Here is a 12,775-nt window from a genome sequence, read left to right as displayed (position 1 = left end):
AATTATTCTAAAATATTTTAAGAAAGTAAGATGGTAGGAGTAAGTTTATTAATGCAGTTGAGTTGGTGATCACTCCAATTCTTTTCTTTTTTTTAATAATAGGAAGATATTAACTAATACATGAATCAAAAAAATTTAGTTCTTCCAGACATCTTAACAAGTGGGATTTTTTTTGTTGTTTTTTGGGTTGGGTTTTTTCCCCCATACTAATGTAATGTTCTTGTATTATTCTGGCTTTGTAGTATAATTGCTCACAGGTTTCTTACAGTAGTTATCTGGAACCAAAAAACAAAGCCTTAACACTTCTACAAATTTTACTTATTTATTTTTAAAAATGAATAAATAGAAATAACACCAACAAAATGCAGTTCTTTGCTACCAATGTCTTAAGATCTTTCTTAAATACCATAGTTAAGAGGATTCCTCTTGAAATCTGAGGAAAGATAGCTACCTTGTTTGGGCTATAAAGCTTAAGATTCTAGAATATCCACATGGTGGTCATTAAGAATAGCTTACTGCATAGTGCCAAGCACTTCAGCTCTTGGATCACTTAACCTGAAAGCACGGTAGCATTTCCCCTTACAGAGACATTCCCTGAGAGTTTGGGTAGCCTTTGTGTAAATGCAAATTTTGATATGAAGGTTCTGCATCTCAGCTGATAAACTGGTCCCAGGTAGTCTAATGCAGTTCTGATAGGGCTGTATTATTAAACTGAATGTGACTATACTGTTGATTTGATCTTTTATGTTTGTATCATGCTGAACAGCATTTACATTTAGATAGGCAAGGCATGTAGCATTGATTTTAAAATTACTTTTTCTTGAGTGTGGAGCTACAAATTGCCTCTTTTTTTTTTTTTCTTTCCCCCTTTTGACAGAATACTGTGGAAGAATGGCAGACTGTTTTCTATATTGCTGCTTCTATTAATCTATTTGGAGCCATTTTCTTTGCATTATTTGCAAGTGGAGAAGTTCAGGACTGGGCAGTCAGTGGATATCACTTGCATAGAAACTAAAGAAGATATTGAAATACCAAAGCTGTGCTGAATCCCAATGTGCTCGAATTACATGACCAGAAAAGTGCCTTGCCTACTGATGCCTAGGAGACTTCAGAGCTTTTTGGTTAAAAGCTATTTTATCTGTGTATCTTTTGTACTGAAAATCATTTGATAGCATATGTGTGCTATTTATTAACAGGAAACTTCTTGGATTAAATATAATAGTTTCGTGCTGGGACTTGATATCAAATACATCATCAGAGAAAACATTTTACATTGGTGTGCTAGGTTCCAATTCTTTCCAGATTTTAATTAATATTTTCTGAATTAATGTGTAGGCAGATGTATGTTGATACTGAAATGAGAGAAAAAAAACCAAAGTGATTATGTAGCACTGTAAGCAGGAATGGCATGCAAAAATGTGAAGAAGCATTTTGGTTTCCATGATGAGATTGATAGGTGTTTTGCTGTTTAAAAGTCTAGAAGAGCTCTAGTTTTCTACAATCTTTTATAATACATTTATTTTATCAGTGTTTTAATTGATATCTAAGAAATGCACATGACTTAATTTTATGCACAAGTTTTCAATGCATAAACATTCCCTGTTTTATGAATGGAGCTTCACAACAATACAGAGTAATGAGGAAGTAAAATACACCGTTGTGACTAACAGAATAAGCCATGTGTTACTGTTCTCTATGGTGCAGTTTTTTTAAATAGGCCTTATTTTTATTCATCTGTACAAGGAAGAAGCAGTGCAATGCTGTGGTTTAAATCTAGGCAGTGTGCAAGAATGAACTAGAAACAGAATATCTGCATGCTTACCTTTAAAATAACTTTCAGTTTGGCCGTTCATTTTTTGTCTCTTTAAACAGATGCAGTGGAATTCTTTCCTCTTACATGTAGATATAATTGTCAGCTTGTCAGTATAAATGCAATAAAAGAAGGCCAGTGTAGGAAAATAAGTTCTCTTCTCTAACAGCCTTGTTTTTTACATAAAATTAGAGTAAAAAACAAAAACAAAAACAAAACAAAACAAAAACAACAACAATAAAAAAACCACAACACACAAAAAAACCTAGTGCAATAACCTGTTGCTGTTGGTCTCCTATCAACATAGAATTTGACACTCAAGAGCATCCTTTGCACAATGTGCAATGAAATGCCACACAGTGGGATTAAAAGAGAACAGTGGTAATTAATTAAGTAATAATTAAGCTAGTACTGTATTCACCAGCAGTGAAGTAAATAAACCTGAAGACATAAAGAGCATCTCATGAGGATAAGCACTTAAGGAGATGTTGGTTAGCCTTGTGCTTATCTCTTTTCTGTACAGAAATATAATGAGCCTTTTTTTTAAAATGCATTTATTTAATCCAACAAATCAGACCATGCTAGAGTCAAATTAAAGCTTTGCTGATTTGCCTACTTCATGCTTCACTTGTACAGCAGTTATTAATATTTTTACAATTCTCTATCTAATAGACTATATGTTTATAATTCTGAAAAATAGCTTAAGGGTTAATTTATTTAGAGTTTATGTGATGGTATATGTAGTCTGTTGCAGAAGTAATTCTTGCCATGTTTGATGTGAAAGTTAAACAATGAGTTATATTTAATTTCTTGCCCTCAGCAAAAGGGCAAGCACAGCAGAGTTGCACATAGCCCCAGTAACTGTTTGAAGTCAGAGTGTTAGTTACTAACATTTTGTAAGATTCAAACAGCCAGAAAAGACACCATCAGTTATTTAAATCCCAGTTGCATACCAAATGGAGCAGGGAGGAGGGGCAGGACAAAGGCATACCAGAAGGTAAAAAACTGCTACCTTGAGGGAGAAACTGGAGACTCTCCCAATTAAATCACCGTTGCAACCTTTCTACTTCCCTTCCTTCCTAAAGCTGCCACAATGGTGGTTGGTCATAGGTTTCAGACTAAAACTATATGTACCTGATTCAAATCCTTGACACAGAAATCATTTTTTTATTGTGTGTAAAGCCATTGATCAGACTTAATGTAACACTTGGTAATTTCTAAGAAGCTCCAATACCCATCTGGCCAACATAGTTCTCAAAAGAGCCATACCTCAATCCAGTGAAATTTGCATTTCTTTTAGAAGAGTTATTTCCATGTGAAATTTTAACTGTTTGGCCATAGCAGTTAAATAGTGCTGTCCTAAAAGAGTTGCACATGTTATTTTAGAGAGGTAGTCTTCCTTATCCTATTTAATCTCCAAAAATGCTGACTTGGTTTTTACTTCTCAGTAGCATACTTAGTAAGATCACACATTGGCAGAGTTTAGGCCTGGATCAGACACAAAACATGAAAACTCAGGTAGTGGAGTAATTAAAAAGAAGGTTCAGGTACTGATGTGCATTTTCAACTGAATGCAGATTAACTTTACAATAATGGTAATTTTGCTTTTATTGCAACATAACCTGTAGAAGGTTGCAACACACTGCAAGAGGGTGCCTGGGAGTTGCCCAAGGCATGGCAATGAAAAGAAAGTCTGGCTTATTAAGCCAAAATTCTGTTTGCCTTCTCTTCTCTTTAAAGTATACCTATTTGCTATGAAGTAGAGCTGAGTGAAGAGTGGTAATAGCCTTTCATAAATTGTTTTTGGAAGGAAGTTTAATGAAAGGAATTTCTTAAAATCTTTTTTGTACTATGCAGAAGTTTCCGTATGGCTGCTTCAGAATAGGAAATGGGTATATTAATTTTTCTGTTCTTTTCATAAATTAAATTCCAGTGTAGACACTTAATAAGTTTAACTCAGCCAGACTTGGATATTGTCATGTTTTCTGAGGGAAAACATGGGTCTGTTGACGTTACTCTGACTCCCTCTTCTGCTGATGCATTCTAGCAGAAAATGACTGATCATCTATTTGTAAATCATCTCGCTAGCTGAGAAGATGGAACCAGAGAGTTTATTTAGTTTTGATTTGGGGGGTGGGGCATGAAAAGAGAAAGGAAAAGGAGAGAAGAGGAGGAAAAAAAGGCGGGGGAAAGGGCACCAACAACCATCTTTCTCCTGCTTCTTTTTCCTTGACCACCTGGGCTTCACAGAGAATGAGTGATAAGTGTCTTCTGTATGTACAAGTTTAAAAAGTCACTGCTCAAGGGGAAAAAAGTTTTCCATTTATTCATTAAAAGGAAATTAAGCAAGAGCCCTGCAACAACTGATTATTTCTAAGTAATTTAGGGAAAACACAATATTCTAAAAATCACAGGTACTTTTTGTCACAATGTGACAATATAAAGAGAATCATTGCTGTGACTGTCTTTAAAATGAAACTGTAACAGGGTATCTTTGGGGTATATTTTGCAGCTCAATTTGAGATCTAATTCTGCCAGTCCCACTGAGCAGTGAGTTACTCTAATGGTATTACTTAAGCAAAACCACTTCAACAGCCTTTTGGATGTAGGGGTCGGGGGAGAGAAAAAAATAAAGGACGGCATTTTCTTTGACACCAAAAAATGTGTGTCTTCTGAATGAGCTTAAAATTAAACTGTATGAAGGTACAAAATGTCACTAAGTGAAATTTGGGGTTGATTTGACTTATGATGCTGTCAAATTTGCATGCTATGCATGCTCAGTGCATCTTGCACGGTTGTTTTGTTCAGCTGGGAAAGTACATAATAACTTTCAGGGGAGGGGGAAGAGAGGGTGAGGTAATAATGTGTTGTTCTGCACAGACAGGATAGAAAATAAAGCCCAGAGCAATTACAGAGAAATTAATTATTTGCCAGAGTCTGATTTGCCATAAAGTCTCTGTCATTACCTTCATCATAACTGGCATTTGTTATGCACAGTCAAGCACTGCTCCTGCAGCCAGCCAGCCTGACTGAAGGTCTGAGGCTGAAGTTATCCATAACTGGATAACTGGTTCAGCTGGAAGCTGAACTATAAATTCATTTGGAATAGCTACAGAAAGCTTTAATTTCTTGACCTGAATGCTGTTTGGGTGGGGTTTTTTTTAATTAGTGTAGTCTTTGTCTTTCTCCTTTCATATTTAGAGATGTGCACTTTTTGCAATCTACTGCCAATGCAGTTACTTATGTTAATATTTTCTGATATGAAAATAGCTTCTGCTTAAGCTTAAAAGCCCTTGTGTGGAGAGAATGAGAAATCAAGATATTTGAATTGTTAACACATAGCTGATAGAATTGCTAAGCATCTCTGCATGGTTTTGAAAATAGACAAAACTGGCAAATACAAGATGTACATAGCAATAGAGAAGGATCAGAGTGGAAGAATATTCACATAGGGATAGTGGTGTTAATTTAACATCTCTCCGAGGAGTCGTGTTGATGCCAATGGTGCTTTAAGCAGCTATTGAGAGCTAAGCAGCTGCTAAATTATTTTGCTGTAGTATGACCTAAAGCCAAATCTGCAAAGGAGATGGCATGTGGCCAAGCTATGTTGTTGTATGTAACTGGTAAAGTACACATTGCCAGCAACAAAACACACAGTTCTCTGTCACGGGCCTAAGTTGTCCCTTCCATGGGAGAAGTGGGCTTGAATTCCTGCAGGCAGAGGGTGGAAATCAACCTCGTTCCCCTTTCTATCATGATGGGGGGGGGAAAAACCCAATAATTAAGTAGTCAGCACTCACTCCCTGTTCTAAGAGCAAATGGGCAGCTCTTTTCGTGAACAGCTCACCTCATAAGTTCTCTCATCCTCAAGAGCTGAAAACAAGACCTGCATGATGTTTACGGAGCTGTGAAAGGTTTAGGAAGAAAACAGGAGTACCAAGCAGGTGTATGTCAAAGGTCTGTGTAGCTGCCTCTGTGCAGCCAGCATCTTTAATGTAAAAAATAGACATATGTGGGCAGAACTGTCTCTAGAGCTGGGCAGCAGCTGAGGTTTTTGACTATCGCAGTCAAAGTGCATGCAAAATATGTTCACTCAACCTTAGATGTAATAGATATCTGTAACTTTGCATGCATTTCTACATCCGTAGGATTCAAATTATCCCCTCTTACCGAAAAAGGCTGTGAAAATCAATCCACAACAGTCTTTTTCAATCAAAGAACATGCTAAAATCACAAACCACAGGAGCTGTGATTCCTCCCCCCAGTTCTCTTCTTACCTTCAAAGGTTACTTTTGACCACTGAAATACCAACTGTATTAAACAAGTGGTCAAAATGCAAGCAACCAAGTTTGAATTACTGGAATTGAATTATAAGCAGCTGGCTTCACTCCTAACTGAGGATCCAATGCTAAAAAAAAAAAGGCAACAGACCAAAACAAAATTCCAAACTAAATCCATCTGTCTGCTTCTACTCAATGGGAGTTAAATACTAACTGTGTCTCTTTGAAGCCCAGATGAAAGTTTCAGTGTTCAGAGAACGTGCAACCTGTACAAACACACTTTTACAAAGGCATATGTCTCCCTACAGGAGGAAAAAATAAATCTCTCTACAGGTTTCCTCTTCCTCTGTGCCTGTTTTAATCCTTCTGAATCACAAAATATGACGCAAAATTGCAGCCGCGTGCACAGATGGATGGTTAATAGGCAGCTCCTGTTGTTCTGAGGAGGTTGCTGTTTGACTCGCGTCTTTTCAGCTGAGTCATGAAGTGCAACTATGCGGCTGCACCGTGCTTTGTCTCGCTATGCCAGGCAAGGAGGCTGCTGTTGGGAGGGAACACAAAAGCGGGGATTTAGAGCACGTAGCGGGGCAGTGCTGAGCTGGTGTGCACTTCTGCAACAAGGGAGAGCCATGGCAGCCTCTGCCCCAGCATGGCTGTCCTCAGCCAGCAGCCCCTCTCCTGCCAGCCACGCGTGGATAAGAAGGCACAGGGGACAATATAGATAAGGTGCTATAGGAATTCAAAGCAATCAGATGGAAATAATTTCCCCTAAAATGGTGATCCTTCAAAAATCTGAAGATCAGCAAGTCAGTTAGCTCAGTCAATAGAAGTTATTTATTTCTACTTTTTGTATTGTGCCTTTTATTCACTTGATTTTGGTCGGAAAACTGCTCATAAAGAAATGTACCAGATCTTCCCAAATAGGCGTCAGTCATGCCCCAAAAATCCTCTGAGGCCTCTCCACCCCACCATGCCGTTTGTTTGAAATCACTGCCTCCTGCTGTAATTCTGTCCTAGAGCCTTTGCTTTAAATGAAAATGGCTTGAAGTTGAACCCTAACCCTTATTGTCATCCTCAAAAGGAAAGAGGCCCAGTGGTAGTTCTGCTCCTGTAAAGGTTTGGGTAGACCTACTTGACTCCTTCAGAGAGGAAAAATGACCTTAAATAAGTAGGCAGAAATATATTGGTTAGTGATATATAAATGATACAATAACGAAGTACGAATAGCTAGTCTTTACATATCCGGAGTTTTCCATCTGAGTGACTTCAAATGCTTCCCAAGTATCTGAGCATCATGGCGCCTTCTTGCCTTTGTTCGTTAAATGGTGCAGTATGACAGACAGCTTCTTGGACGAGATGGGGGGAGGCAGTCGGAGAGTGCGAACCAGCACTGAGAGTGATGTGGTGCTCTTCAGAGCCTCTGTACCATGCAAATGAGGATCTGCAGCCCCAAAGCTTTAGAAAAATCAGCCACTGGCTTGTGACTGTTAGATTAGCAGGGTTATGTGCTTTCAGTCCTATGTAGCTGAGATGCAAAGGTCAACAGTTTTCTCCTATTTTTGTCAGACTAAAAATACAGTTGGTTCCCTTATGGAAGGTTCTCACATCTAGAAAATAGGTAACACAAGAAGGTAACCAAAAGCTAAACACTGGCTAATTTTTATGAAGGCACAAACTAGGGGTCTGAAAAACAGGAGGCTCTGCCATGATGATGAGCAGCGTCACTGGGAAGGGATTGCAGCCATGGGGGTTACGCTTCCTCCAGCAAAGGCATCTGGCCAGTGCAGTCTCTGTTGTCTGCATAAAATCAGCTCTATGTTTTTATATATCAGCTAAGTTAAAAATTACGATTTTTTTTTAAGGATATCAGTATGATGCAAGTCTAGTTTTCCATTGAAGTGGAAAATTGGCAACTATGTAAGTAATTTCCAGAACAGTGTAGTTCTGCATAGTATTTGGGAAAAAAAAAAATAGTATTCAAACTCTTGTGTATAGTATATGGGTCAATCATGTGACTCTTCTTAATTACTAGATATTTTATGTAACATCCACACATTGCAGCTTTTAAAACAAAACTTAACGAAGTATAGAAGATGGGAAAAGGCAGGTGTGGGTGCACTGGATTAAACAGTCTTGCTTAACAGGAAGAGGGAATTAAAAGACAGAAGTTTGTGTATTGTATACTGCAAGGGGTATTGCTCATAGTAATTCCCAGTGTAGGTGAGTTGTCTATAGAGTTTTGGTAAGTTCATGACTTTTCAGAGCCAAGCAATGACTTTATTGTGATTCATTTTTCTTTATTTCTGATGGCCGAGCTTCCTGCCATTTTATTCCACCAAGCTGTGGAAGTGAAAACTTTAAAATCACTGCACCTGTGGCTAGTTTTACATTTACATCTGCATTTGATCCCATTTTCACTACAAACAGGGACTTGCTTTTAGGCAGGGCTGTACTTCCTGCTCTTGCTTTCTCTCCTCTAATTGAAAAGGGCTCAAGACAGTTACTTTGTGTATGTGTACTAACGCTTTCTTTTGAGCTTTTTTTTGCGCTTTTTTTTTCCTTTTTTTTTTTTTTAATTCTGTGGTTTCTGTTACATTCTCTGCAAATGTAGCACTGTGGTAGAAACTATATCTGCCTCAAATTAACCAGAAAAAATGTGGTTATACTGATAAATGTTCTGCTTGCATCTCCAGCTGCTGTAATATGAGACCTGCTTTATAATTCATCCACTGGGAATTTTGTGTCTATTTTGAAACCTCTGATGTGCCTAGTAGAAGGTAACTGAGAACTGTATACCCACACTCTCAAGTACAGTGATGACAGATCAGTTTTTTTAAACCTTGTGGGTACTTCTGGACTGAGACTTGTCTTGCATGTCGTAAGAACGACAAGGCTATAAATCATGATTAATCACCATGGCTTACCTTAATAACCCTTGAAAACCAGTTCCACTGCTGCTTGGATGGTAGCAGGAGCGATTTTTGTTCTGTTGAGAGTAGCTGGATAGAACCACCTCAGACCATCCTGTACTTGCATTAAGGTAAGATGAGGGTGATATTCTGTATGTTAGGCTGGATAACTCTGGCAATCTGTGCAGTGAAAAACAGATCTGGGGTTTTTCACACATTTTTGTGGTTTCTCTTCTCTCTTTCACTCTGAATTAAACTGTACTTCCTGCATTTACAACAGGAGTACTGTGGTCTCATCCACAAGGGGGTAACTTTTGGGAAATGCCCCTATATCCTGTGGATAGTAGGAAAGGCCCTCTGGTAAATGTGATATAGGTGTTGCCTGTGTTCCAGGCGTGATCTGCATTCCTTGTCTCTGAGCGTAGTCAGAGAGAAAGTACGTGAGACACTTCACTGCTGCCATTCTGAGGCACATCAAAGATACATTGGCAACAGTTTGGAAACTTTGCTGGTTTGACTGAAATCATCATTTCAAAGCCATGGCAGAAATTATTGTTGTAGTTTAGTTTTCATGCTGCATTTTAAAGGAGCCTGAGGTAGTTTGTCTTGTAATCCAAAAAAGTCACTGTTTTATCCCTTTGATTTCCACCCCCCCATGCCCCCCCCTCCCCTTAGGCTGTGCTTTAGGCAATCACTGGATATCAAAAAAACATATCTGGAAGAGAGAAAAATATGGAAGAATTGAGTAATTTGTAAAATTGAAAAAGAAAGCATATTTGGTTGATATGTTTTTTAAAAGCTACTTAAGTATATAGAAGATAGAAGACAGGTTTGGCTTCTGTAAGATGCAGCATAAGAACATGGTGGTGGATAACTTTTTTTTTTCTTTTTTTAACCTCAAAGCAAAATTGAATGAAATTTAAACTCTGGTTTCATTTGGACACTTCTGTAATCGTTGCTTATTCAACATATTAAAAGAATTAATTGAGTAGAAAGTGAACAATACATGATCAGATATAATTGTTGCAGACTGCCATGAATAGACCAATGGGTGTACCTAGGTATTGTCTGTTGTTGCTTGTAGGCTTTGAGATGGTAGCCTTTAAGTCCCAGCCCCCGTTAGCAGGCATTGTACATGTATATAGCAAAAAAAGGAAAAGAAAGAAACAACAACAGGAAAAAGCAATATACAATTCCTGGTTCAGAACCCAGAATTAAGAGATGATAGAGGTTGTCACAACATTAGAGTCATACTAAGATGACTAAAATGGTCTTACTTTACCTAGTCATGCACAGAGTGAAAAGTAACATAATATTGTTGTAAAGTTTTAAATTATAATTCTTATTTTGTGAGTATTACCATTGACTTCTCTGCTGAGTAATGAATACTTAAGAATTAACAGTGGAGAAGTAGACTTGCCATGGAAAAAAACTCAGAATATTTTTGAAAGAGGTAAGTGTATTTTCACCAGGTTTAAGCATGAAATGCAGGTCTGTGGTTCTTAGGTATGTGTGTAGTGTGTGACGCAGCCTACATCAGCCTTGGTGGTTGTAATTGCCACCTAGCTTAGTTGAGAGAATAAATAAGAGTGCAATTTCACTTTGTAGGTAATCTGATGTAAGTGAGTCTTGCCACCTAAGTGATATATCCCACTTCCTGTTGGGTGAATCTGGAGATCAAGTGGCCATGAAGTTAATTTGGCCAACTGGGTGATTGAATAGAAAACAGAAAAAAAGAAGGGCATAAAAAAGCTTTGCTGTGGATAGCTTCACTGCTCTTACTCCCCTTTCAGCAATGCAATTGCTAGGTCCAATGCAGGAAACCTTTGGATAGAGGAGAAAAGCAATCCTTCTGGCAGGTATTCACAGCTGCATAGGTTTCGCTTTAACAAGGAATAACACCTTTCAACTTGCCGAACTCAGATTTAAGCCTAAGAGAAGGAATTAAAAACTTACGTTGGAATAGACTTTCCTTTTCCTTTCATATTCCCTATACTACAGTTTGTTTTAACCACACCAGTCGCTGTCTGCTTCCTAGGAATGTCATTATTCTGAACTGTTGCCAGTGCATGCTGTTTCTCAAGAATATCCCAGAAGGAAATGGGAAAGCAAGTGAGCAAGAGTTTCTGCTTCCTTAGTTCATACGGGTGTGTGAATGTTGCTGGGTAACATGACTCACTGCACAGCTTTGTGAAGTAAATGGGACTGCATTAGCTTGCAGAGCAAGTATAAACTATTTCCCATAAATAGTGATACTGCACTTTCTCTAATGACTGCAGAGCTAAATTTAGAGAAGGAGCCAAGATCCACTTTCTAAAAAGCCGTATTTCTTTACAACTGTCATTTCACTCATGCATACATGCACACTCCTACCTTAGGTGGTGGGGGGACCCCATTCAGATGTGGGGGGAGTGGAGGTGCCGCTGCTTGTGCATGCTTCTACATGTTTTCTTATTACAGCACTGGGACCTGTATGTAGTGTGTACACACAATTACGTTTTCTATGGTGGGGGGTGATTTAATGTCCTCTGTGCTGAATCAAAACCAGCATACAGAATTAAAAACTCAGAGTGTGCTTTGCATTTCAGGTCACCTTGGGAGTTGCACAGACTGTGATGTGGAGACTGCCTGGTAACTAAGATGGACCTTCTAGGTCTTCCTGCCTTGCACAAAGGGGATCCTTTGGTTGCTATTCACAATTTCAGCAGTACAGGCTGTCTCCTGCTGACAGCAGAAAAGTTACAGTTCCAGGCAGCAGAGGACAGTAACACATGACTCGCTCATATGATTCAGTTTGCAATCTTTTTCTAATCCATACTGTCTTTTTAAATGTGTTTATGGGATAGCCACATCTCTAAGCTCAAGCATCAGTCTTTTACAGGTCTAATTCCCCTTGTGTGTCCTCCCCTCCATACCCTTCGTCGTTGATGGGGTGGCAGGTCAGCCTTGGCTCCCCTTTCATTCTCAGATTTGGCCTTGGTGCCAAGAGCTGACTCAACACCTGTTCCTAGTTTAAAGGGGCCGAAGTCTACTTTATACAACATGTGGCACAAGCTTTTAACCTCTGAAATGCCATTGCTCTGTGGATTGCCTGGCAAAACCACCGCTGCTGTTTTTCACTAGTATTGCTGCAGAAGGGACTAGGAGGAGCAGCAGCATATCTGGACTGACCCCCCCTGTAATGTTACTTAGTTGACAGTTCATGTCATGGTATCACTGCCCCTGGGAAAGTCATGTGCACTGTTTTGCAGCATTCTTCTGGTTGTTGTGTAGAAACTGATGGAGAAACCAAACATGTTTTCCAGCATTTCATTTTGATAAGAAACCAGTACTGAATGAATGCTTCATAAAATCGTGCCAGGAATCAACTCTGTTCCTAACAGCTCTAACACAACCTGCTGCATGCAGTGGCAGGAGGCTTTTGTGGTACAAAATTTCATCTCCTGTCTTTCATTTTTAGCGGGACTCTTCCTTGGCTAGAGTTTAGGGCTGACTGTTCCATTTCTTTCCACAACTCCCCGTTAGTTATATTAGGCAAGCTTTTTGGTGTTCAATAAAGTATACTCAATCACCTACTGTGGAAGATGGAATTCATACAGCGAGATGCATGATTAATGGTTGAAATATTTGTGAATTTCCATTCAGATGTGACTACTATAACTAAAAAGATTGACGTTCAGTTAATACAAACACATTAAAGTCCTGGGGAGATTTTCTTACCAAGCAAAATAATGTGGGCTGGAATTATGGGATAAGAAATTCATTCATGATTGCAC

The 12,775-nt window shown here is 38.7% G+C and overlaps 1 protein-coding gene across 2 annotated transcripts in view; it reads left to right on the top strand.

Moving 5' to 3' along the window:
- SLC17A5 (solute carrier family 17 member 5) overlaps positions 1–12,775 on the top strand; it is a 37,545-nt gene extending 24,770 nt beyond the window's left edge. Inside the window, exon 11 of one of the 2 annotated variants that reach the window (XM_065631280.1) lies at positions 11,588–12,775. In XM_065631280.1, coding sequence (XP_065487352.1) covers positions 11,588–11,638 — 51 coding nt within the window. In that variant the 3' untranslated portion in view covers positions 11,639–12,775. Of the gene's footprint in view, positions 1–877; positions 3,110–11,587 lie in introns of those variants that run through there. The other variant, XM_065631279.1, reaches the window with a different exon arrangement.

Source organism: Caloenas nicobarica, chromosome 3, assembly GCF_036013445.1.
Source record: "Caloenas nicobarica isolate bCalNic1 chromosome 3, bCalNic1.hap1, whole genome shotgun sequence".
In the NCBI taxonomy this organism is placed as follows: Eukaryota; Metazoa; Chordata; class Aves; order Columbiformes; family Columbidae; genus Caloenas; species Caloenas nicobarica.
Note: the sequence above shows the minus strand (reverse complement) of the source record. Positions and strands in the feature narration are given on the sequence as shown.